Genomic DNA, 27,892 nt, shown 5'->3' on the forward strand with positions numbered 1-27,892 from the left:
CAGATTTAAATCATCAACACCATGATCTCTTTTCCGAAAAGGTTACTTTAAAACAATTAATAGCAACAACTGGGTGCTACGCCAGCCATAGTCTCTCAGTGACTTACTTTAACCCGATATGTAACAACTATTTGTAAACACGCACTTGGTATATACAATCTAGTCGTAAAAAATGTACGTTTATACCTATTTTCCATATTATGGATTTCACTTACAGCTTTGAAATCTCCATCCACATCAGAATCTTCTAAACTTTCCTCCTGTGGCACATTTCTTTTCTTGAGTAGATGTTCATCTCTCTTGTTCTGTAAGTGATAAATAATTAGTTAAAAGGGAATCTGAATAAAGTATTTTTATGAATGATTGTAGATGCTCACATTTACATTTGCTGTCACGAGCTTTGAAAGTGCCACACATTATACAAAAGCTACTTTTCAAACTTAAATATAATTCACAACTGTGCCAAGGTGAAATTAAAATGAAATCCAATACAATAATTATGCCAATTTCCTCCTGGTTATCACAAGTACTAGGTATAATTAGATGGAACTCAATAGTTGAAACAGAACATGATCTTTGGTACTAAAAAATGCAATTTTGATCAGAAGTTGATGCAAACAAATAACTATAGGGCATTTTCAATACTTAGTAACATTTTTTAAAACACCTTTGGAACTCTCTTCCTTAGAGATGAGGAAGTTAGCAAGAGATTTGATACAGGCAATCAAAATCTGAGGAGTCTGGATGCAAATAAACAGACACTGTCCACATTGGTGGAGAGATCTAGAACGAGATTAAGACAACAGAGATTTAAATTGATTGGCATCAGAAGCAATGGCAACATTAGGTACATCTTTATTGTGCAGTGAATGATTAAGGATTTGGAACTGAATTATTATCTGAAAAAGAATATACAGGGCTACATGGAGTAGACAGGAAGGGTACTAAGTGAGGTACTCCTTCAAAGATCCAGCACAGATACAAAAGGTCCAAAAGTACTGCTTCTGTGCTTTCACCAGTGAAATTTCACAATCAAGCCTTTCTCTGCAGGCGTGGGAATAATCCATCCAATGTGTTCATACCAGTTAAGTGACTTGAGTTTACTAAGTGGCACCAAGAAATAGACTTCTACTTGCAAATCAAGAAGGATGACCATTCCCAGCAAATACAGGCCAGTTAAAACATTTGTGGTGGATAAGGATTTTAAAACAATAAGCAAGGAAAAAAACTAACAGGCAAATGTGACCATATGGCAAATAGTGAGGATAGCATGAATAGTGTAAAAAGACAGGCCAGCAGAATAGGCTGAGAAATGTGTTGGTTCATTTTGGCTGAAGGTTTTAGGAGGGACAACAAATATTTAATAGCATTGGCCCTGCACACCTTTTAAAACAAAGAGATATGGGTGCATGTGATTGGATCTTTCAAGATAGCAGGATGTACAGAAAGAGTAGTCAGCACAGTTAATGAAATCTTGGGCTTCAGAAAGAAAGGTAGGAGTGCAGAAGTGAGGAAAGTATACTGGGCCTTAGGTTCTGGTTTGGTCACATGTAGGAGTATTGCCCTTAGCTCTGTTCATTATGTTTTAAGGAGGATGCTGGTCTTTGACAGAACGGTTTCAGGGATGACATATTTTAGCTTCCAAGTGGACTGTAGAATCTGAGACGGCTCTCATTCGAGCATTGGAAGCTGCCGGGAGATCCAACATAGGTGTACACGATAAATCAATGATTCCAAATCCTTGCTTCAGGTATTGTGATCTGCTTTTAAGGTGTTGAGCAACAGATATGGGCAGGGGTTTGCTGGGGTAAAGGAATATTTTATTATGAGTGGATACAACTTAAAACACACTGCCTTCAAGGGTAGTAAAAGCAGAGATGATCAGCCATTTCTAAATGAATTAGCTATGCAATTTGGGGGAGAAAATTTCAGAGCTCCAAAGATGGAGGTTAGATTACTCTTGGGAGATCTGGCAGTGACGCTTTCCATGCTGTCGTGACGTCATGCGCACTCTTTTATTCTCACTGCTAGCAGGTGCTGCTTCGAGGCGGTGGTAGTGGGCATTCCTCTTGAACCATATATTATAGTAGTTTTGTATAACTTCAGAGAACAGCTAAAAACCAAAGCCAGCATGAGACTGAAATGAAACAAGCCAGATCCAATAAGAATATCAGCTTTCTTCATGGTCTGATTCTAATATTTCATTTCCAAATGTGCTTTAAATACATAATTTAATTTCTCAACCTGCCATGGAAACATTTGAATTTGTGGCCTCTTGAACTACCAGTCCAGTAACAATCATTGCATTACCATACCAATACAGGCTTTCTGAAAATTCTTAAAATTATTTCTACATTTATCTAGACAGATATTGCCACTTTACACTCTGGCACAATGCTTAAGTAAAAACATTTTACAAACAGTAATATCTTACACCCTTGGCCCTTTAAAGAGTCTGTTCTAAATGTTTCAGTACTGTCATTTTAAACACGCTGTCATCTACATAAGAATCAGCTGTCACAATGTACAATCACATCACCTGCACTTTACTTTTAAAGGCTGATTTAAAACCCCTAAATGAATTATTTGGTTTTATTTCCACCAGCAAGAATGGCAGCATCTCATACATGGATCCTCAAACAACCCTCTCAGGTCTTAAACAAGAAATAAATCTAATTTGCATTCTATATCAACATGCCACTTGCATTCCAAAATGCTTTTAGCTGAACTATTCAGGCACTTTGTCTATTAATACTGGTTATTAACCCACAGGAAATAAAATGTTGGCCAGGCAACAACTGGATTATGTAACTTGATTAAATGCCCATTGGTTTCATAATTAAAAAACAACCATACAAATCTTTTGGACATGTCTCTTCTGATATTGACACCACATGCTACACCACATGCTCACTGCAGAGCAGATATTCAATCTTGCAAAGATTGACAACAAGCACAGGTTAAATATTCCAAACTCTAGATTGAATGCTTAGCGGTTGTAAATCAAAGGATTAGTAAGATATTCTACATAGAAACTAGGAGCAGAAATAGGCCATCTGGCTACTCAAGCCTAAGAATCATTTCAAATCCAGATTTATTTAACTGAATTTAAAATGCACCCACTGACAAGGTGGGATCATGGAAAGCCAACACCCACATTCCCGTTGTAACCACCTCATTGTTTTTATTATTTCTCACCTGTTTGTCCAGACAGCAGAATCCCGCTATTTTGGGCACCCAATCCTAGTAAAGATAAACTGAACAACCTCTCATTAAAGAATGTCTGCTCTGACAAGGAGTTAAACTTAGCCAGATTTCATCAGTGGCATCAAAATTAGTCTCAGAATTCTTAGAGCAGTTGGAAAGTACAGAGGGAAATGAACAAATTCCTATTCATAGTTGTTGACTTAAATGGTAGCATTCTAGTCTTGAGAACAAAAAACGAAAGCAGATTGACACACTCAGATTCCAGGCTAGTACTGATAGAGTGCTGCACTGTCAGAGGCAGGTGCCTTCTGTCAAACCAATCATTAAATTGAGGTCACACGTGCCCTCTCAAATGGACATAAAAGAACCGTGGCACTCTTTTTGAAGAATAGCAGGGGAATTATCAATTGCATCCTGGCCAATATTTATCCCCCCAATCAACCTTACTAAACGTAGATGATCAGGTCATTATTACATTATTTTGTGTGGAAGCTTGCTGTGTGCAAATTGGGTGGTGTGTTTCCTCCATCACAACAATGACTCCACTTTGAATTTATTGGTTGCAGAGCTCTTTCTAACACAAGTCAGAGTCATACAACATGGAAACAGACCCTTCGAACTAACCAGTCCATGCCAAACATAATCCCAAACTAAACTAGTCCCACCTGCCTGCTCCTGGCCTATATCCCTCCAAATCTTTCTTATTCATATACTTATTCACATGTACGTTGAGAAAGCACCACTATTTTTATTTTACTTCTCTCATTTTTGGTTTGGAACCAAGGCATGCATTGAGATATGCATTGAGAGGGGAGAGATACAAAAGAATCCAGGGGGGCAATTTTATCCACAGAGGGTGGCAAGTGTCTGGAATGAGCTGCTAGAGGTAGTGGTGGAAGTGAATGCAATTTTGTCATTTAAGAAACATTTAGACAGGTACATGGATGGGAGAAGTATGGAGGAATATGGACTAAACACAGGCAAATGGGACTCATTTAAATTGCAAAAACTGGGTGGCATGGGCAAGTTCGACTGACGGGCCTGTTCCCATGCTGTAGACCATGACTCTATGATCTCGATTTGAACTTTGAACAGCAGCCTGTTTTAAAAACGAGGAGAGAACATATTACAGGTATTTGCTATGGGGAACTGGCCTGTACAGATAACACAGGTTAATTACTGCTTCTAAGCACATTGTAGATGTTTCAGCACTGCGATGTTGTTATGCTTGGGGACTGGCAGCTGGTTGGATGTTAAATTGGTCAAATCGAAGAAGGACTGGTGCTGGCTAGCCAACCACAGAGAATGTTGAAAGAGAAAACAGAGCGTGAACTAGCTCTGATTGGGTTTTGGGCAGAAAGCAGTCTTGTTTTGGAAGCTTCTTTGGCTGTTTTTGGTTTTTGCTCTCTCTAATCATCAACTTGTTGAAAGTTCTGAGAAAACAATCCCAATCAGTAGGATATAAGTTAAAGTCTCCAGAGGTCTGCAGAAGCTATTCGAAGATATACAGTCCCGCATCCCGATAACCCAGCCCAACATCCAAGGATTTCACAAAGGCTTGGTATTCATTGTTGAAACATTTATCCAATCAGAAAATTATTTCCTTTAAATGTGTCCCTTAACTCTGTCTGTTGGTGACAGAGTGATCATTCATGATCAAAGAAGATCGGGCTTAGATCGTAGATATTAGATCACTTTGTAGTTCTGCTGAAGTTATGTTCTTAATAACAAATGTCCAAAATCTGTTACTCGTCAAATCTGCTTAGGAACAATTGAGCACTTTTGAGGGTCGCTGTTTTAATTTCAGTTTTGCAAATCCAGCGGTAATGAGACGATATGGTTTGGTTTGCTAACCCGGTCTTAACAACAAGTGTCATACGGTACGGAAACAGACACTTCGGTCCAACCAGTCCATGCCAAACATAATCCCAAATTAAACTGCCTGCTCCTGGCCCATATCCCTCCAAACCTTTCCTATTCATGTACTTATCCAAATGTCTTATAAATGTTGTAATTGTACCCACATCCATCCCTTCCTCAGGAAGTTCATTCCACACATAAACAACCCTCCTGGAATTCTCTCATTATTTCTTAATCATATTTTTAAGAAGTTTGAGAATGAGGTTGTCTGAAGACAGATTCAGGTTTGACTGTGAAACACATCCATTCCAATATTTACGATCCAATGCCCAGTCTTGTGCGCAAAGATTAACTGATTTGCCAGAATTGCGCTTCACCACCTTATTCATAATTAAGCAGCTGGAGCTGTTATGCCCTTGACACAAAAGCACATCTTGATCATGCTGTGAAGCTGCCTAATGAAAGAAGCAGTCAGACACTGAACATTGGTAGGTCTACAACTGGTAAACAGATTTTAGATTAACATTACTCGAGGAAGTGAGGTGTGTGCAGGAGAGACACTACTGCAAGTGTAATATGGTGTTTTAAGTTTTGCAGACACGATGTGCTGCCACTCTAAGCAGGTATAACAAAGTTACCGTGAGCAAGGCACCTTCAGATGAAATATGCCCCATTTGGACAAATAGTATGCCAAAAAACTAGGGCAGTTAACTCTTTTCTCTCAAATGACCAGTGAATCAAAGAGCATATACGTTACAACTTTTAATAATTCCATCCACTCTTATACTCAAGCCATCATTAGTGGCTGTTTAAAAACAGACTGTGACATCACTTTACTGGCTGAAGACATGGAAATCTGAACCCACAATTTTTAATTGTGCCGTAGAGAGCAAGCACCATGCTACAATTTTGCTCATGCCAACGTGACCTGCACTACATGACTTCCAATCTGGGTTCTCGTCCCATTATTATTTTACGCAGGTCATAGTAATAATTTTGACCTACATTATTCCCTGTATTACCACACCATATCATTTCAATTAACAGAAGCTGAGTGCCCCATTAGTTCTTTTCCCAACAAGACACCAGGTAAAGCACAGTCTGTTCAGCTGTGATATTCAATATAGGCAGAGAACATAATTTGGCACAGCCATCACCACACAAGTGCAGCTAGAAAGTGGTGTAGGTACTGCAGTGGTTATATTACGCATTGGTAATCCACAGGATCAGAGTAATAATTTAAACACTGAGACATTAAATTAATTCAAATTCTCAAACAGAGAACTGGTGCCAGTCAAACTCACCATGAAAATGTCATTTTGATATCAGGTTTACAAATATATTTCAGGGAAGAAAACTTGTCATCCTTACCAAGTCTGACCCACATGAAACGTGGTTGTTTCTTAAGGGTTATGTATCTGTAAATAGGAATATTTAGAGTGAATGTTAACTGCCTCCAAGCACAATTTAAATGTTTCCCATTTGGCAAAATGACTGGTTGACCAACAGATATAAAAATAGCACTTTCACAATGGATGTCTTGCCCTCCAAAACCTCCATCTTCCATCAGGATAGCATGCATGCTCCCATTGCTTCCTGTACAGGGGCTCAATGAGTCTCTACCTGTCACAATCCTCTTCTGCCTGGCTGAACTTGTTCAACAGCTTCTACTTTGACTCCGCTCACTTCCTCAAAATAATAGGCGTTGCCATGGGAACCTGTCTTTTCATGGGCTTTGTCACAGTCCTGCCCAGATCCTCTCCCTGACCTCTTTTTCCAGTAAATCCAGCATCTAACTATTTTTCTGTATTATTATGTAATAAGGAACTGTACTTCAGTTATATATTTTGTACCAAAAAGATATTTTAAAATACCTTTTGGAGGACGACCAAATTCTTGTCAGCATGTAATCACAATGGTGATGTCATTATTGGGAGAATTGGTGAAAGGGTTGTCTGCTTCACTTTTGAAAAATGAGTCATAATTGGGTGTCACAACTTCACATTCCTGAACAGAGCTGCAGCAGTTCTTAAACCAACTTGTATTTATAAGGCACCTTACCATAATAAAACAATCAAAGGGGCTTCACAGGAGCCTTCTAGAACAAAATTTGGCACAGAGCCATGAAAGGGGATACGAAGTCAGATGACAAAACAGTCAGCCAAAAAGACGGGTTTTAAGGAGCATCCTAAAGGAGGGAAGGGAATTAATAGAGGAGTTTAAGGAGGAAATTTCATAGTCTAGATCTTGTAGCCAAAACTGTAGCCACCAATGATGAGTGAGAGCTTGAGGGACAAGAACTAGAGATATGCTGACACCCCAGAGAGTTGGGAGATAGGGAAGCCTTCGAAAGAAAGAATGAGAATTTTGAATCAAACTGGTTGGACATATTATAAGACATTACCAACAGACATGGGTCTTGAACTCAGGCATTCTGGCCAGGAGACATGGACACTACTGCACTACAAGAGACTCAAAATAGCCTGATCCCTGGTGGAATCCACAACATAGTTTAAGAAACTATCCCAAATACCCTTTTAATTTTAAATTTTCAGAGAGTAATTGCTTAAACAGGAGTTTATATAAGCCAGCAAACATGGAGTAACGTGTTTACAGGACTTGGTGTGAGAAAAGACAGAGTTTTAGATAGCGTCATAGAGTTGTACAGCATAGTAACAGACCCTTCAGTCCAACTCGTCCACGCTGACCAGATATCCTAAATTAATCGAGTCCCATTTGCAGGATTTGGCCCATATCCCTCGAAACCCTTCCTATTCATATACCCATCCAGATGACTTTTAAATGTTGTTCCTGTACCAACCTCCACCATTTCCTCTGGCAACTCATTCCAGACATGCACCACCATCTGCGTGAAAAAGTTGCCCCTTAGGTCCCTTTTAAATATCATTCTTCTCACCTGAAACCTATGCCCTCTAGTTTTGGACTCCCCCACCCCAGGGAAAAGACCTTGGCTATTCAAGCTATCCATGCCCCTCGTGACTTTGTAAAACTCTCTAAGGTCACCCTGCAGCCTCCAACGATCCAGAGAAAATAGCCCCAGCCTATTCAGCCTCTCCCTATAGCTCAAATCCTCCAACCCTGGCAACGTTCTTGTAAATCTCTTCTGAACCCTTTCAAGTTTCACAACATCCTTTCTATGGCAGTGATTCCAGAACTGCACGCAGTATGCCAAAAGTGGCCTAATCAACGTCCTGCTAGAATATGGGAGGCTGGCTAGGACTACAATGGAAAAGTCAAGTCCAAGGATAACCAAAGTATGAATGAAAGTTTCTGCAGTCAAAGTTCATCAGCACAGGTGAAATCAAGCAGCACTGCAGGGGTAAAAATAGGTACTCTTCATGGATTGGCAGTGAGTAGCTCATTTCAGGGTTGAATATGACATCAAGGTTGTGAATAAAATTAAAACATCGGCGATGCTGGAAATCTGAAGTAAAATGCTGTCAGGTTTAATTCAACATTGAACAGTCACCATACAAGATTTAGTCAGTGGCGGGGGAATAGAGCCTGCACACAATGGCAATTTTCATACTGCTCATCTAAAAAGACTGAAGTTATTGTATTCCAATATTCCAAGTGGAGTATTTAACTGCTGCTCACTTTGTAGTGGTTGTCAGAACCATAGGGTTTAATCTTACTGTAAAGATCATACCTTTTTATGTTTGGACTGAAATGGGAAAAGAACTGTTTTAAAAGTCTAGGATTGTTGAAGTATGGCTGCACTTTTTAAAAGCGAATAATGTGACATTCATTATAAGTAATGTTTCTACATCTGCTTGTTTAAGCAGTAGTGGAAGCCTAGTTTGTAGACGAACTGGAGCCAAGAGGTGTGGATGAATGGAGCTTTAGCTGGTAACAAATAGGTGATTGGTCTGTGGACTAGTGACCAGTGATAGATGATAAAGGTCTTTTGTGTGCCAAAAACTACGCAATTTTCTCTGAGGAACAGCTTAGAGGTGTGAATGATTTGGCAGAAACCATTGGATCTATGGAGAAGTAGCAGTTTTTGCTCTACATCTCAAACCTGACGATAGCCAGTTTATTTCCCCTATCCAGTTGCTATAAGCTACAACTTTTAATTGATAAGTCAAAGATCTTCATAAGTGGGAACCAGTCACCCCGTGCGTCCTTCAAATAGATTATCATATCTAGATGAGGAAGATTGAAAAACAGTGAACTGATCAGCACAAGAATCTTCTCAGCAAATCCTATGGAGAGGAACCACTGAAATGCCTTCCCAGTCTTTCCCTCTGCCTGTGTATTTTTCATGTCTGTAAAACCTATGTGTAGTAGAGCTTATAAGGGAGTTATATCTTAACTAGTAAAGTTATATCCTGATTGTTTATAACTGTCTACTTGCAACTAAGGTCTTTTGACTTACAAAATATAGTCATTCTTGTTACATGCAGAAATCTGGTCCATGCTGTTAACCTGGGTCTGAAAAAAAGATAAATTGGGAAATTCCGTGTACTAAAATCTTTAGATTTTATGACGACTCCAGAAGAGCGCGGCTTGATTTCTAGCGCACTGCCTCTGAAACATAATAATACAGAAACAGTGGAAGAGTCAATATGGCCAAGGGGCAGCATGCAAATGAGAATTAGGAGGGGATTGAAGATGGATCCCTGGAATCCTTTACCAGAAGTAAAGTTGCAGACAGGGAACAGAAGCCATTGTAGGCAATTCCCTGGATTCAATGATTTAGCCAAAAATGGAACCAAGCATGCAGGCCCAACCAGATACACAGAATTGGAGAGATAGTCAAGGAAGGTGTGGTCAAATGTGCCAAAGTTCTCACATCAATGGAGAAAGATGAGGAAGAACAGTTTTCCTTCATCACAGTTACTTGGGCCAGGTGATGACCATCTCAAATACCCAAGAATCTAACCATCTCCCCTTGGCATTCAGCAGCGTTACCATCATTGAACTACCCAAGTTCAACAGACTGACAGTTACCATTGACCAGAAAATCAAATGAAATAGCTATTTAAATACTGCACTTAACAGTGGGTCAGAGACTGGAAATGTTGATGTTGGTGACTCAGCTCTCAACCATCCAGAGCCTGTCTGCCATCTACAAGACATAAGTAAGGTGTGCAACAGAATGCTTCTCACTTATCTGAATGATTACAGCTACGATAACATTCAAGAAGCTCAACACCATTCAAAACAAAGTAGACAGTATGACTGGCACCCTTCGGCAACATGTACCATCTAATTGACTCTCTTCAAAAAAGATCACAAAGGTTCCTTCAACAGCATTTTCCAAGCCCGTGACTTCTGTCATAATCATGGAAATGTATTATGATTCCTTCATAACTGCAGAGTCAAATAACTCTAATTCCTTTCCTAACAGCACTGTGAAATCAGTACCACACTACACTTGTTCAAGAAGGCAGCTCGCCATTACCTTCTCAAGAGCAATAATCAATGGACAATTAATGTTGGGGCTTGCCAGCAGCACCCATATAAGACTAATAAAATGTAGGTTGCAAAAGTAGGGCATTCAGCCTAATCAAGTCTGCTCTACCATTCAATGAGTTTTGCTGACCTGATAATCCTAAACTACACTCTCCTACCTTATCCTCATAACCTTTGATTAAAATCTGTGTTTCTCAGCTTCAAATACGTCCAATGATTCAGTCTCAACAGACCTCTGTGGTAAAGAAGTCCATAGACTCACTGCACTCAAACAGAAGAAATTCCTCTCATCTGTCTTAAATGGGCAATTAATCTAAAATTATGTCCTCTAGTCCTAGACTCTCCCATAACAGGAGCAACGACTCCTCACCTCCCTTGTCCCCAAATAATCTTGTTTATTTCAATAAAGTCTCCTCTCATTCTTCTAAACACCAGGGAGTACAAGCACAACCTACTCAACCTCTCATCGTGAGAAAATCCCTCCATATGTAGAATCAATTTAGTAAACCTTCTCTGAACTGCCTCCTTTAGGTAAGAAAACCAAAACTGTTCACAGCATTCCACATGCATTCTGACTTGGTACCTTGTATTGTTTTTGCAAGACCTCCCAATCCTTATATTCCATCCCCTTTTAAATCAAGGCTAACATTCCATTTGCCATCTCGATTACCGGCTGAACCTGGACGCTCCCTTTTTGAAATTTATGCACGAGGACTCTGTGCTGCAGCTTTCTGCAGTCTTTCCCCATTTAAATAATATTTAACTCTTCTATTCCTCCTGCCAATGTGAATAACCCACATATACCCATACTATATTCCATCTGCCAAGTTTTTGTCCACTTATTTAACTTGTCCATATTCCTCTGTGGACTATGTCATCTGCAAACTTGGCAATAGTATATTCACCTTTCTTATTCAAGTCACTAACTCAGATTCCAAGTAATATTGTGGCCCCAGCACTGATTCCTGCGGCACTCCACTAGTTACAGAATGCCATTTGGAGTGTGCTCCCTTTATCCAAGTCTTATTAGTTAGCTAACCCTCAATCCATGTTATTAGACTACCCTCAACACCATGGGCTCTTATCTTATTCAGTAGCCTTATGCGCAGTACTTCATCAAACATTTTGAAATCCAAATGCACTACATCTTCTTTATATCTCCTGCTTAGTGTCTCTTCAAAGAGCTCAAAATATGAACAAATTTAAGAAGTAATAAACAATGCAATTTGTGAATTTAGTGAGGGCTATTTCCATACTGTGACAGTGGCAGAAACTCAATTAGAGAATCAAACTTGGAGTTCAGGTAAATTGTCACAGACTTGAGAAATGACAACAATTTGAAGGTGACAAGGCAAAGCATGCACAGATGGTGAATTTATTGAAGGGATGGTAACAGCAGATTTGAAATGGAGAGATATAGTACTTGGGAAGAGAATGAACCATTTCTAATGTCAACTGGATGGTCAACAGCTTAAAGGTAATATGGTTGAGGGAGCAGGAGATGGGTCTCATGGACAACACAATCTTAGACAGAGAAGAAACATTAATGAGTTTGGGCTTAGGTGAAAGTGAGAACTGAGAACAAGTTTGTCCTGGCCTTCTGATCAATCACAAATTGATTTCAAACTTTACTGTGGACTTATAATGACTGCACAGAAAACCACATTCTGAAAAATTGGAAAATTCAGAACACAAGCATTGTAACAATTAGACAGGCAATTTTGAAGGTAAAGCATAATAATATTTGAGACGAAAAAAAACTAAAAGAATGAGGAAAAGCTGTGGAAAAGCTAATATGCTGAGAAATAAGCTGCTTTAAACTATAAAAGACAAGTCGCCAAAGTCCGGACCATGAAGCTGCTTTCTCATTGGAGAGAAATGACTGGTGGTGGTTTGACGTGAGGATTACCACACCTCAGGCAAAGAGAGAGGTTGAGGAGGGAAGTTCTTCATGATAACCTCAGCCAGTGCAGGAAATGAACCCACGCTACGAACATTACTCTGCCTTGCAAACCAGCTGACCAGCCAACTGAGCTTTTGAAAATTGTAGCTAGTTTGCATAAAACTAAAAACGGTCTTTATTATTCATCTGGACTTTAATCAGGTTGAATTAGCAAGACTTGGAAACCAGTGACCATCCTTGGAAGCTTGCAATTCCCAAGGCTTCAATGTTCTGCTTCATACATTCAAAATCACTTACCCAATTTCAAGGTTTCTGGTATTCTGAGTTTATTTGCCCTACAATTCAGGTCACTTAGGCGGAAAGGAAGAGAGTATTGGAAAGAAACTCCTACTTTGGTTGATCTAGTTCATAAGACTGGTTAGTTTGAAGGCAGGACTAAATATTTTTAGTGCTATTTTAATGTGAACTCACGTCACACTGTTAAACTTGCAATGCACCATGAATTCAAATACCACCAATGAACAACAGTGAAATTAAATTCAATAAATTTTGGAATTTGTGGGACAGGCCTAGAAAATAACCAGGAAAGCCGCCAGATTGTCACTGAAAATCCAACTGATTACCAGCATCTTTCAGAGAACCATAGCCACTAAAAACCTAAGGCTCTTTTCCTCATCTCCTGTGTAATCTAGCAAAGTAGTGCTCACACTTTTCCTCCTTGCTGTAAACTTAATGAAGCAGGTAAATTCAGGAATAGAAGAAACCTCCCACATTTTTCTCACCTATACAACATACGTACACAAGCATTTGGTTCTTAGGGGAATATTTGTCATTAAAATCAACGCTGACTTGGTGTGGTAGTACTGTCATTTTTCAACTGCTGTCTCTACTTGGTCTCACAATCATATCATTCTAGTCACAAACTATTGCTGATCTGGAAGTTACAAATGAATGATAAATAATAAACTTGGTACTCAGAGAGATTAAGCGAGCCAGGAAGGTTTTGCTCTCAAGAGCTGGTTTAATAATACCCGCAGCACTGCCCTATCTGAAATGTACAACCCAATTTTGGATAAACTCCAATCACCTGCCATGTACTTACAGTGAACTGGGGAAGGAGGTAACTCCCTGTTGTAGCAGATACTGCAGGTTCCACTGCATGCCAATTTTACTGTCTTTCAAAACTTTACTTTAAAAACATTTTGTGTGCAATAGGCACACAAACAAAATGCTAGAGAAACTCGCAGCTCTGGCAGCATTTGTAGAGACAAATGAAATTAACATTTTGAGTTTAATAAGACTCTTCTTTAGGATTGCAGCATTAGCCTCAAAGCTGATGACAACTCGGTTGTTTATTCTCACCAGTCATGTTTCATTTAATTGAATGATTTAACTTCCCAAGTTGGACAAATATTGCAGATTGTGTTAGGAAAGTGATTTTTTTTTGCAAAAAAAGTCATCATTTTGTTATTGATTTTTGGATGGAATTTTAAGATTTTTGTCCAGCAGCTCCACTTATTTAATGAAAACATTTACCAGGGTTGAATTAGCAAGATTTTATTAATGACGGAGTTCTGAAGAATCGTACTGGACATGAAACACTGTTTCTTGTCCACAGTTGATGCTAGACCTGCTGAGTTTCGCCAGCAATTTTGCTTTTGTCTCAGTTTGCCAACATCCACAGTGTTTTTTGCCTTGAGGTATAACTGCCTTCAATACTTAATTTTTGTGGTTCTGGTAAATTCCACAGCAATCTGTCAGGTTGTACAGGCACGTTACACATAATGTTACTTAGCCATACCGTTAATTTTAACAAAGTAGGACTAACTTAACATTTGGCTCATGAAATTGCAAGTTCATATAAAAGTAACTCTAAATTTCACTTTTGTCAGTGAGTCACAAAGATAAACTTGAAGAATACATAAACATAAATTCCATAAGGAGGACTGAACTTTAGTGTTATATAGGATTTAACCTGATCATATGATCATTAAATGAGACAACAGACAAGATAAATCTTTCTTACATCACAGACACCAGCAAACAATGAACAAGTAACCTTGTGTTAACTACATCATGTTACTGCAGGGTGGACATGATAGTGGATTGACACTGAATCTGTGATAATCAGCATTTACATGGACAAGTACAGCAGGGAAACAACGTGATGACAGCCATTCCTCCAGAAAGGTAGCACAGGGGGAAAAAAGTCTGTATTACACATCCATACATATGCAGGCACTCTCAACCTCATGGACTTCAAAACTGCTAGCAGACATTAGAAAAAGTGTCTGACTCCTCTCTCACAAACGGTAGCACAAAAGGATTTTTCCAAATTGCCCTAAATCATGTTGAACTGGAGGAACCAGGACGAAAGTTGAAGACCAGGTGTAAGTGTACAAGAGTGCAGAACTGAAAATCTCAGGACCTCAAATGATAATCCTCTCAGAAAAGCCACAGAAGATCCAAATGATAAATCTAAGTAAGACAGTACCAAGCACGTTTGGATGCAAAAGGAAGATGCTGCAACATTTAGGTTCAGTTTGTGGTCAGTTATTCTCCCTTTTGACTAATATTAGATATAAAAGCTGAGCATTGAGATGATTTCAAAACACTGCGTGTGCTGCAAGTCAATTTCTTTTTAGCTTTCATTAATAGAGGGATTGAGTTCAAGAGCCGTGAAGTTATGCTCCAGCTATACAAAACTCTTGTTCAGCCACATCTGGAGTATTGCGTCCAGTTCTGGTCACCTCATTACAGGAAAGATGTGGAAGCGTTGGAAAAGGTGCAGAGAAGATTTACCAGGATGTTGCCTGGAATGGAGGCAAGGTCTTACGAGGAAAGGTTGACAGAGCTAGGGCTTTTCTCTTTAGAACGACAAAGGATGAGAGGTGACTTCATAGATGAGTACAAAACGATCAGAGGTATAGGTAGTGTGGACAGCCAGAGACTTTTTTCTAGGATGGGGGTAGCTATTACGAGGGGGCATAGTTTTAAAGTGAGTAGAGGTAGATATAGAGGTCAGAGGTAGGTTCTTTACTCAGAGGGTGGAATGCATTGCCGGAGAGGGTAGTGAAGTCGGCCTCATTAGGGGCATTTAAGCAGCTATTAGATAGGCATATGGATGATAGTATAAGGTAGGGGTGGAGGTAAGACAGACCTTAGGTTTAGGGTAAAAGTTCGGCACAACATCATGGGCTGAAGGGCCTGTACTGTTCTATGTTCTATGTTCTTTACACCTTGTTAATACCATACTGATCCTTTCTGGTTCACTTCAGGCACTTTCAACAGCATAAAGTTTGGTTCATTGTCCATAACAGCCAGTTATGGGTTGACGGAATGGATGTTTCCTTTGACATAGCCAACATTTTATCTGCCAGCCAAAACCACCAAAAAGAAATTATCTAAGCTTTTATCTAACTGGTGTTTCTGGGTTTTGCTACGCACAACTTGGCTGCTGCATTTGCCTATGAAATAAGTGGCTGAGCACACTTCAGAAATAGTTTGTTGGCAGTGAAGTGAATGTTTCCAGAACATAAAAGGCATTATACTCATGAAAATTTTGTTTTTTTTTTCCTGTCAGCTAGCTGCAATGGTTCCACACTAGTTTGCGCCATCTCTGTCGAGTTCCCAGCACATTATTCACTTGGTAGTAAATCATGACCATTAACAGGGACGGTGCAGCACTGGGGGGAGCAAGTGCAATCAGACACACAGCTATATAGCAAAATTCAGCTCAAGTCTGCTAATACAAGTGGACAATAGGATTACACACCCTGTAAGCCTTACATCCTTAGCTCTTTTGCAAATGTGGTGTTAAGTGTAGGATCTGCATGCATTTTGATATTGTTTTCATGTCATTTATTTTAATTCTTGGATTTTGAACTGATAGCATGTGGATTTTGGTCTGTATGTACAAGAGGGTTTAATGATTAACAATATTTGTTATTTTTAAACCAGTAGTATGAGAGGAAGAGTGCCAGAGTGATAATGGGAATTTGTTTACATTGGGAAGAATTTTACAAGTCAACAGAGTAAACATTGAAGAGAATTAGTTCACTTTCTGTTTAGAAGCCTCCGGAAATTATTTTCACTTGCTTTAGGGAAAAACCCATGGCTTGGAAAATTTTTGTTTTTCAGTTTGCACTAGTCCTGGTTAAAGTTGCTTGTATGGAACAGCTTCTCCGGTAGAAAACAGTTAGTTCTGAAAAGTTACGAAATAAGTTACCTCAGCATAAGGATGCTAGTTGAAAGCTCGAGACCAGAAGTGTTTGGGTAGAACCTTGACGAATTATTTGAAGCATAGAAAGTTGCAGCTCAGCTTTGTGACTAATCAAGATCAAGGCTACCAAACTTTCAAAACTGGGGGTTAGAAGGAACAGTTAAGTTAAACTATAAATGCGATAGAGAAGTGAACTCTCTCCACTGCTTGAGTATTATAAAGTGATGATGTTGAGATCAATGGGATTGCATTTTTACAGTGCGTTTCAAAATCTTTCAAACTGCTTTACATGTATATGGCTTGGTTTATTCTATTTCATATTTTCTTTTGCGTAATAAACTTCTGTTTTATTGCTAAAGCTAAGTCTGAGCATTGCATGTCTGTGTTCCAGTAATTGGTCACCTCATTAAATTAACAAAACAAATTATCATCTGTCAATCCACAATTCTGGGATTCCAGTACCATTAGCTGGGATCAAAACAGGAGAAAAAGTTTTAAAATCTCCCATTAAATTTTATTTTTACTTCTCCACGTTACCATAGGACACTGGCACCAGTACTGGGGAAGGATGGAGCTTTTCTGATGGGATGGGCTCTACCTGAATCATGCTGGGACCAGAGTCTTGATGGATCACATAACTAAGGTTGCAGATAGGACTTTAAACTAAATAGTGAGGGGCAGGTTCTGTTGCATGGACAATTAGAAATCAAAGTTAAAGGAGAAGGCAGAAGTGCAGGTTAGTAATGAATCTGATTGATACCAGAAAATAAAAGGAAGGGGCAGAACATGTGAACTTCATATCATATTAAAGAATCATACAAGAGTAGGGAAATTTGATAATAGAACGAACTGAAAGGCTTTGTATCTGAATGAATCGTATTCAGAGTAAAATTAATGAGTTAACAGCACCAATGGGTTTGGTTAGGTGGCAATTATAGACAGTTGCAGACAAACCAGATTTGGGAATTAAATATCCAAGGGCATTCAGTGTTTCGGAAGGAGGAGGAGGAAGGAAAAGGAGCTGACATAGCTTTGGTAGTAAAGGATGAAACCAGTACTGTTGTGAAAAATGATATCAGCAATGGAGATCAAGACATAGAATCAGTCTGGGCAGAATTAAGAAACAGCAAGGAAAAGAAGTCCCTGGTGGGAGAAATCTATAGATCCCTAAGCAATAGTCCCACACTGGCATGGTATAAATCAGGAAATACTGGGGGCTTGTAAAAGTATTGCAGTTATCATTGGTGATTTTAAGATGCATAAAGACCAGATTAATCAAATTGGGAAGGGTAGCCTCAAAAGAGAGTTAATTGAATAATAGGTATATTAGAGTTTGTTTCTTGGAGCAATGTGTTAGGGAACCAACCACGGAGTAGGCTACTCTTGGTTTGACATTGCGTATTAAAGTGGAATTAATTAGTGATCTCATTCTAAAGAATCTTCTATGGAAGAGAATGATCATAGCGTGCTATAATTTCAAACTCATTTAGAGGAACTGGAATCCCACTCCAGCATTCTAGAATGAAACAAATGTAGTTACATAAGCATGGGGACAAATCTGGCCCTAGTGGACCAAGCAGGAAGACTAGAAGGTAGGACAATTGTTGAGCAGTGGCAGATGTTTAAGGAGATACTCAACTGCTGCAAACTAAAATACATTCCAGAAAGGAAGAGAAGATTCTAAGAGGTGAAAACCATCCATGGCTAAGCAAGAAAATCAAAGATAATATAGACACTTGGTCTTGTGAAGGGAGATCAAGCAGTTTAGGCCTATGGTCTCTGGAGTTCATAAGAATGAGAGGCAATCTAATTGAGATCAATAAGATGCTAAATGGGATTGACAAAGCAGAGTTGGAGAGGATGCTTCCTCATTTGGGGCAATCTAAATCAACAGTCATTGTTTTAGGATAAGGACTAACAGAATTAAAACATAGATGAGGAGAAATTATGAGGAGGAAACAAAGGTTATGGAGTGTGGACAAGAAAGTAGAGTTGAGGCTGAGATGAGACCAGCCATGATCATATCAAATGGTGGAGCAGACTGAAGGGGCTGAAGTGCTCCTGCTCCTAGTTCTTACGTTATTAGATTTGGTCATTGGAGAAATTTGCTTCCAAGATACTGGACTTTAATTGGCTGAAAACATTTGGAATCCAGTTTTTCAACAATCAACAACTTCATCACTGATGACTGCTGTTCACACTACATGACAAAGTTAATGTTTAATTCACTGAAATCCGTCAAATTGCATACTCCCCAACTCTAAGTTGTGTGGCATGCTGAGCAAAAATTAACATGGAGCACAAGAATTTTTTTAAGAAACATATTGTCAATTAAGCAGTAAAATTACATGAGCAACCAGTTACTCTAACCCTATCAAACTGCTATAGCTAGCTAGGTGGAGGATTCACAAAGTTAATTTGGGATTACTTTTGTTATTCCACATCCAAACATTCCAGTTCTGATGAAGAATCATTGGCCTCGAAATGTTAACTGTTTTCTCCTACAAATGTTACCAGACCCATTTTAGTTTCTCAACCAATTTCTGTTTTTGAATCTAAAAGCAGAGAACCAACTTGGTCATTACAAATGAATGCTTTATACATAATTCTTTTCCCTACTCCCGATTGAAACTATGTCAAGAATGTCACTTGGCAGTCCCTAAGCAGCACTGCAGCAGTCCCACTTTATACAGTTAGGCTCTGGAGTGTCAGTATAGTTTCCGTGCTCTAGTTTCAGGAAGCTCAGAAAATTTTACTGCTGTAGATACTAAGAGAGAGAGCAAGAGAGAGATAGACCAGCAACTACAGGTAATTCCAGTCAGGCAGTACCTTATTTATATTGTCAGTCTGAGATTTGAATTCTCCATCAGCAATGACTTTCAGTCACATGAACTAATTAGCTAGTTTGCTTGAGCAGTTTTTTTTTAAAAAAATCCATGGTATTATTTGAACAAAAATAGGTGAGTTCTTGCCTGTATCCTGGCCAATTATCCTTCAACCAACATCATCACTTGAGAGAGATTATCTGGTCATTTATCCCATTGAGAGATCTCATTACACACATACTAGCTGATACACTTCACCGCATTACAGCAGTGACTTCACTTTGAAAGTACTGCACGAAGTGAAAAATGGTTAGGGCATAATAAACCATGAAAAATGCTACAGAAATCCAGTGTGGTTCATTGCTTTTATAAAAATTTAACATTCCAGCCAGCAGCAGTATTCTGCAGATTTAAGTCAACTCTGGACAAGTAAAAATCATGCCAAGTGGATCCAAGAAGCCATGAACATTGTTAAAACCAGGTCAATGCAAGATTACAGTTATCTTTATCAAGCGCCACAGTCCCTCTGCAAGGGGCTTCAGCCCTCTGCACAGATTGTGATCACAGTCATGTTTTACAGAAATAGACATACAAAAAATGTGAGAGAGGCACATATAATGATTGTCCTCAGTGTGTCTCCTGAGATAAAAAATATTTGGCAAATCACAAGGCGGCACAGTGGCTCACTGGTTAGCACTGCTGCCTCAGTGCCAGGGACCCGGGTTAGATTCCACCCTCAGGCAATTGTCTGTGTGGAGTTTGCGTATTCTCCCGGTGTCTGCGTGGGTTTCCTCCACGGGCTCCAGCTTCCTCCCACAGTCCAAAGATGTGCAGGTTAGGTGGACTGGCATGCTAAATTGCCCGTAGTGACAAGATTGTGTAGGTTCGGTCAATTAGCCATGGGAAATGCAGGGTTACAGGGATACAGTAGGGGACGGGTCTGGGTGCGATGCTCTTCAGAGGGTCAGTGTGGACTCGGTGGGCTGAATGGCCTACTTCCACACTGTAAGGATTTTGTGTTATCCGAGCTATGTTTTAAATCATAAAATATAGAACAGTACAGCACAGCACAGTACAGTACAGACCTTTCGGCCCACAATGTTGTGCCGATCGATTATCCTACTAAGATCAACCTACCCTGCATACCCTACATTTTACTATCTCCATGTGCCTGTCCAAGGGTCCCTTAAAAGTCTCTAAAGTATCTGATTCCACTACCACTGCTGGCAGCGCATTCCACACACTCACCACTCTCTGTGTAAAGAACCTACATCTGACATCTCCCCTACACCTTCCTCCAATAACCTTTAAATTATGCCCCCACGTAATAGTCATTTCCGCCCTGGGAAAAAGTCTCTGACTATCCACTCTATCTATGCCTCTCATCATTTTGTACACCTCTATCAAGTCACCCCTCATCCTTCTTCGCTCCAATGAAAAAAGCCCTAGCTCCCTCAACCTTTCCTCAAAAGACCTGCCCTCCAGTCCAGGCAGCATCCTGGTAAATCTCCTCTGCACCCTCTCTAAAGCTTCCACATCTTTCCTATAATGAGGTGACCAGAACTGAACACAACATTCCAAGTGTGGTCTAACCAGAGTTTTATAGAGCTGCAGCATAACCTCACGGCTCTTAAACTCAATTCCCCTGCCAATGAAAGCCAACACACCATACGCCTTCTTTACAACCCTATCTACTTGGGTCACAACTTTGAGGGATCTATGGACGTGGACCCCAAGATCCCTCTGATCCTCCACGCTGCCGAGAATCCTGCCATTAACCCTGTATTCTGCATTCAAATTCGACCTTCCAAAATGAATCACTTCACACTTTTGTGGGTTGAATTCCATCTGCCAATTCTTTGCCCAGCTCTGCATTCTATCAACGTCCCGTTGCAACCTACAACAGACCTCCACGCTGTCCATAACTCCACCAACCTTCGTGTCATCGGCAAACTTACTAACCCATCCTTCCACTTCCTCATCCAAGTCATTTATAAAGATCACAAAGAGCAGAGGTCCCAGAACAGATCCCTGCGGCACACCACTGGTCACCGAGCTCCAGGCTGAATACTTTCCATCTACTACCAACCTCCGTCTTCTATTGGACAGCCAGTTTTGTATTCAGACAGCCAAATTTCCCTGAATCCCACGCCTCCTTACTTTCTGAATGAGCCGACCATGTGTAACCTTATCGAATGCCTTGCTAAAATCCATATACACCACATCCACTGCTCTACCTTCATCGATGGGTTTTGTCACATCCTCAAAGAATTCAATAAGACTTGTGAGGCATGACCTGCCCCTCACAAAGCCATGGTGACTATTTCTAATCAAACTGTGCTTTTCCAAATAATCATAAGTATTCTCTCTCAGAATCCTCTCCAATAATTTGCCCACCACAGAAGTAAGACTGACAGGTCTATAATTTCCAGGATTATCCCTATTCCCTTTCTTGGACAAGGGAATGACATTTGCCACCCTCCAATCTTCTGGCACTATTCCAGTGGACAGTGAGGACGCAAAGATCATTGCCAAAGGGGCAGCAATCTCTTCCCTCAGTAACCTTGGGTATATCCCGTCTGGCCCAAGGGACTTATCTATCCTCATGTTTTTCACGATTTCTAGCATATCCTCCTTCCTAACAACAACCTGTTCGAGCATATCTGCCTGTTTCATGCTGTCCTCACAAACATCAAGGTCCCTCTCACTGGTGAATACTGAAGCAAAGTATTCATTAAGGACTTCCCCTACCTCCTCTGGCTCCACATACAACTTCCCTCCGCTATCCCTGATTGGCCCTACCCTCACTCTGGCCATCCTCTTGTTCCTCACATAAACTTAGAATGCCTTAGGGTTTTCCTTGATCCTACCCGCCAAGGTTTTCTCATACCCCCTTCTAGCTCTCCTAAGTCCATTCTTCAGTTCCTTCCTGGCTACCTTGTAGACCTCTAGAGCCCTGTCCGATCCTTGCTTCCTCAACCTTAAGTAAACTTCCTTCTTCCTCTTGACTAGGTGTTCCACATGTCTTGTCATCCAAGGTTCCTTCACCTGACCATCCTTTCCTTGCCTCAGTGGGACAAACCTATCCAGTACCTGTGGCTAATGCTCCCTAAACAACCTCCACATTTCTATCGTGCATTTCCCTGAAAACATCTGATCCCAATTGGTGCTCTGTAGTTCTTGCCTATTAGCATTGTAATTCCCCCTCCCACAATTAAATACTTTCCCATACCGTCTGCTTCTATCCCTCTCCATGACTATAGTCAAAGTCAGGGAGTTGCGATCACTATCACCAAAATGCTCTCCCACCAAGAGGTCGGACACCTGACCTGGTACGTTGCCAAGCACCAAATCCAATATGGCCTCCCCTCTAGTCAGCCTATCTACATATTGAGTCGGAAATCCGTCCTGGACACACCTGACAAAATCTGCTCCATCCAAACTATTTGCACTTGAGGTTCCAGTCTATATTAGGGAAGTTGAAGTCACCCATGACAACAACCCTATTACTTCTGCACGTTTCCAAAATCTGTCTCCCAATCTGTTCCTCAGTGTCTCTGTTGCCACTGGGGGGTCTATAGAAAACTCCCAATAAAGTGACTGCTCTTTTCCTGTTTCTGACCTCCACTCATACTGACTCAGTGAAGAAACTCTCCTCCACGACCTCCCTTTCTGCAGCTGTGATACCATCCCTGATTAGCAATGCCACTCCCCAACCTCTTTTACCTCCCTCCCTATTTCTTTTGAAACATCCATACCCCGGAACATCCAACAACCATTCCTGTCCCTGTGTTATCCAAGTCTCCGTAATGGCCACAACATCGTAGTTCCAAGTACTGATCCATGCTCTAAGTTTGTCACCCTTTAATAATCATTTAATAATACTCATTCAAATCCTCTCAGATCCACAAAACATTTCTGCAGATGAACACACACATCTCTTGACGTTTCAACTTCCAGGATGAATAACCATGAAAACCCTTCCAAACTGTTAAGTTCACATGCCAGCAAACTTGCATTTTCCTATTTATGCTAAATCATACACAGCAATCAAGTATTTCACTTGGTACAACCAAATCAACAAGGGCCTTTCAGGGACAGACCAGGGTGTGGACTAATTGGAGATCCCTTTCATAGACGCAGCACAATCACCCTGAACTAAGTGGCCACTTTTGTGCTATATGATTCCACATGAAAGAAAGTAACACATCAATCTTGACAATAGCGTTTAAAAAAAGCATCTCCCCAGCTTCCTGTGCCAACACATTAGTTTTAAAATTATCTGTCAGAGATTGTTCCAGAACGCCAACAAATTATATATTATAAACTATATATGTACATTACATGCTTCTGGAATAATTCCTAACGATACACAATTCTCCATACAAAGATCAGGAATAAAGACGTCCATATAGCATGTCTTTCACAATCTCAGTATGTCAAAAGACACTTTAAGGCTAATTATATATTTTTCAAGTGCAGTTGTTCTTGTGTAGGAAATGCAGCAACCGATTTGCCCACAGCAAGATCCCACAAACAAAATAATAACCATATAACTTGTTTAGGAGTTGGTGAAGGCATAAACGCTGACCTTCACACAGGAGGAACTCTCCACTTCTTCAAATAGTGCAATAGGAATTTCTAGGCCTACGTAAGAGCACAGAGTTCAATCCAAATGATGGCATCACAAACAGTAGAACACTGAACGCCGGTCTAGGTTACATGCTCAAATGTCTGGTGTGCAATTTCAACAAAAGAGCATTAAATTTAGACACGGATGTGACTTCTAAGTCAGGATTGATGCTTGTAATTTAGACAGCCTGAGTAACTTTGACAGCACAGAACAACCAGAGTAAAGAGGGCACCAAGAACTTAGGTAACTAACAAGTGGACAATTTTTGCTGTGCTTGCTCAGATTGCCCAGTGTACTATCTAAACAGGCAAACACTTGAGAAATAGGAGAAGAAATTACAAAGTTAATCAAAAAGGTGTACGGATCTATACATAAATGTGGCTTTCTTGGAAAAGTGAGAAATAAAATCAGGAAATCTGCTAATTGGCACAATCTGTTTTACAATTTATAATGGAAACAGCAAAGTGATGAAGCTGATTTTGTAATCCAGTAATATCGTCAAGCAGCTTAATTCAAAGACCTATGATTAGGTCCCGACCTGAAACGTCAACTTTCCTGCTCCTCTGATGCTGCCTGGCCTGCTGTGTTCCTCCTGCTCCACACTGTGTTATGAATGGTTGGAAAGGTTGTTCAAATTTCAATCGCCCCTGTTCAATTAGCAATAGCTAACTGAACCTTTTGTTTCAACCAGACAATCTAAATTCTCATCTGGTTTAGTCATCATCTTGTCATAAATACTGTTTCATCGTGAAATAACGTACACTGAAGGACAATTGCTGCACATTCATTTTTGCAACGCCAATACTGAGTTAAGTGTATTGTGTTCACAAAAAAGAACCACATCTTAAAAGTCTTGCGGTAGAATGACTGCATGCTTGGAGGGTGATCAAACAATCCTAATCATGCAATGCAAATAGCAAACCAAACCTTACTTATTAACAATTTTCATTTGACTTATTATGATAGCTTGCAGACAGACAAAACGCTGCAAATCTATTCACTGACTGCAACTACGAATGCTATTTGGCCTCAATTCTCAATGGTGCAATGATAATCACCTATTACTAAATGGACAAGTAAAACAATCACGCATGCACTACCTAAATTTCATGCAGTCATGTTACTTACACAGTCTATTAAGTGCTTGAGAGGTGAAGGTTGTATGAGCTTGAAATGAATCATTGATCAAGATGTGTTTTATATCGACAAGTAACCAGTAAAGGCTCACAAGCATATCTCAACTCTTTCAAGGCACATATTGCTGTAAGCAAACATATCGCCATTGGGTGACTGCCCATTGTGCAATGTTGCCTCTACAGACCAGAAAAATATCTTACAGTCGCATCTAACACAATATGTGCAATTAAAGAAATTTAAGATGGAGCTCTTCCATGTAGATAAACTCAATAGCTTGCAAGTCATGTATTTCTGTTATAAGAGGAAAAGTGAAATATTCAATAATCATAGTATGACCAACCGCTAAATTTAAAGCCCTACATCAAAAGATAGCAATGATCTCGCAACCCTGACATCCAAAATTACTTTTGCTGAGTTTGTGCCCAATTTTCAGGCATTAGATAATGAGCCTCTGGTTTGGTTCACCTTGTCAAGCACATGGCTAACAAAAAAAACTTTCCATTTCCCATTGCTGTTTTCAGAACAGAAACATCCTACATATTCAATTTAGTTACTTTTCTGTAAATTACAGATTTACAACTAGAGAAACCAATCTACTGTCCCAAATAGTGATGCATTATATATCAAATGTCAACAAGTTTAAATGAGATATTTAATGCAAGTGTTCCAAATCTGATAAATAGGAAAACAAAACAGCTTCCACCAATGGAGGGTGGATAATCAGTGGACACAGATTTGAAGTAACTAACAAAATAAGCAGAGTGGAGATGAGGGTTTTTCTTCAGTAGCAAGTTATGTGGAATGAAATGACTGCTGAAAGTGGATTTAATAGTAAATATGTGAAAGGGAAAAATGTGCAGGGTTCCAGGGAAAGAGCGGGGGCACTGCAATTAATTAAATAGTTTTCTCAAAGAGCAGAAACAGGCACAACGTGCCAAAGAGTTTCCACTGTGCAGTGTAATTTTGACTGGTCCCCGTCCACTTGTTCCATGAACATCAAATTGCCTTCATGGTTGTGATATTAGAAGTAACACTAAAGCTGAAACAGTACAGTCAGAGGACACACTATGCAGAACAGCAGATGATATCTAGAGCACAGCTTTTCTATCTTGCCACTGAGTCCACAAGGCACAGAGTAGGAGTGAGGATGATTGTTAAAGAGAAGGCCATTTTCTTTACGATGTACTTTTGTAACACAATATTCAAAACATGCTCCAGTAGCTCTAAACTGATCAGAATCACATCACAGACAGAACACATTCAATTAAATTATCTAAATTAACTGGTTACACATTAAAAACATGCAAGACATTAGTAAAAGGTACAGCAAGGCGGTTTTGTTACTAAACCAGTAATCCACGGACCTGGATAATAATCTGGAGTTGCAGGACAAACTCCGCCATGGTAGGTTGAAAATATAAATTCGGTCATTTAGTTAGGGCTTTGTTTTAAACTAAACTATTAGTATGGCAATTACAAAATTATAAATTATTTTAAAACCCATATGATTTACTGATTGCTTTAAGAAAGGAGATTTATTTTTATCTGATCTTCTTATATGTGATTCAAGGCCCAATGTGGTAACTTTTAAATGCCCTCTGAAATGGCCCAGCAAGCCATTCAGTTTTAGGATGGACAAAAAAATGTTGTATTGCCGGACTCCCATATACCACATTTAACTAAAGAAATAAAAATGTGCAGCAACATCCACAGGAAAAGCAGAATATTTACCTTTCTTAGTTCGACCGTCACTTCATTTCTATGTCTTCTCATAGTCTGCAACAGAAGCAGCAGCAGCCATAGTAAATTACCTTGTTCAACAAACTACTCTTGTAGTAAAATGAGGCTTCCCATAGCATGCTCACAGCATGTTAAACAAGATACCTTGACGCAACGACACAAATTTTATAACCATTAAATGTATTCTGTTGTTTCTTTTGGAAATGTGAAACACTGTCCTTTAAGGGACAGAGCAACAAGAGTAGGTGATTGTGAGATAACAAGGTGTAGAGCTGGATGAACACAGCAGGCCAAGCAGCATCAGAGGAGCAGGAAAGTTGACGTTTCGGATCTGGACCCTTCTTCAGAAAAGGGTCCAGAAGAAAGGTGTTCTGGAGAAGGGTCCAGACCAGAAACGTCAGCTTTCCTGCTCCTCTAATACTGCTTGGCCTGCTGTGTTCGTCCAGCTCTACACCTTGTTATCTCAGATTCTCCAGCATCGGCAGTTTCTACTATCTCTAAGAATAGGTGATTGAGTACCTCAAGCCCATTCTATCACCTAATTAACTCATGAGTGACATATGCATTAACTCCATTCACGCTCCTTGATACCAAACCCTTAATAACATTATCTTACAGAAATTTTATCACTCTCAGTTCTGAAATTTTTCCCTCACCTCAGCCTTAAAATAATTCACAGAATGTTTCAGGTTTCTACTTTGAAGAAATGCTTCCTGAAATCACCCCAGCCTACAAATCTAGTTTTAGGATATGCCCCTTTATTTCAAATATCGCCCCTTTATTTCAAATATCTCCCCATCCGAGAGGATGGTTTCACTGTCACCCTATCAACTTTAACTAGAGTTCCTCAACTAGACCACCTGTTAATCTTCTATATTCAAGGAAACGCAGACCTCATCTATGCAATTTCTATTCACTTCACATAT

General features: G+C 39.8%; 1 protein-coding gene across 1 annotated transcript in view; it reads right to left on the minus strand.

Annotated features, from left to right (window-relative positions):
- Positions 1 to 27,892, minus strand: part of kpna3 (karyopherin alpha 3 (importin alpha 4)) — an 89,500-nt gene that overhangs the window by 54,900 nt on the left and 6,708 nt on the right. Inside the window, exons 2-3 of the mRNA XM_048602531.1 lie at positions 26,958 to 27,002; positions 216 to 305 (exon numbers count right to left, since the gene is read on the minus strand). Coding sequence (XP_048458488.1) covers positions 216 to 305; positions 26,958 to 27,002 — 135 coding nt within the window. The remainder of the gene's footprint in view (positions 1 to 215; positions 306 to 26,957; positions 27,003 to 27,892) is intronic.

Source organism: Rhincodon typus, chromosome 11 (genome assembly GCF_021869965.1).
Source record: "Rhincodon typus isolate 14 chromosome 11, sRhiTyp1.1, whole genome shotgun sequence".
In the NCBI taxonomy this organism is placed as follows: Eukaryota; Metazoa; Chordata; class Chondrichthyes; order Orectolobiformes; family Rhincodontidae; genus Rhincodon; species Rhincodon typus.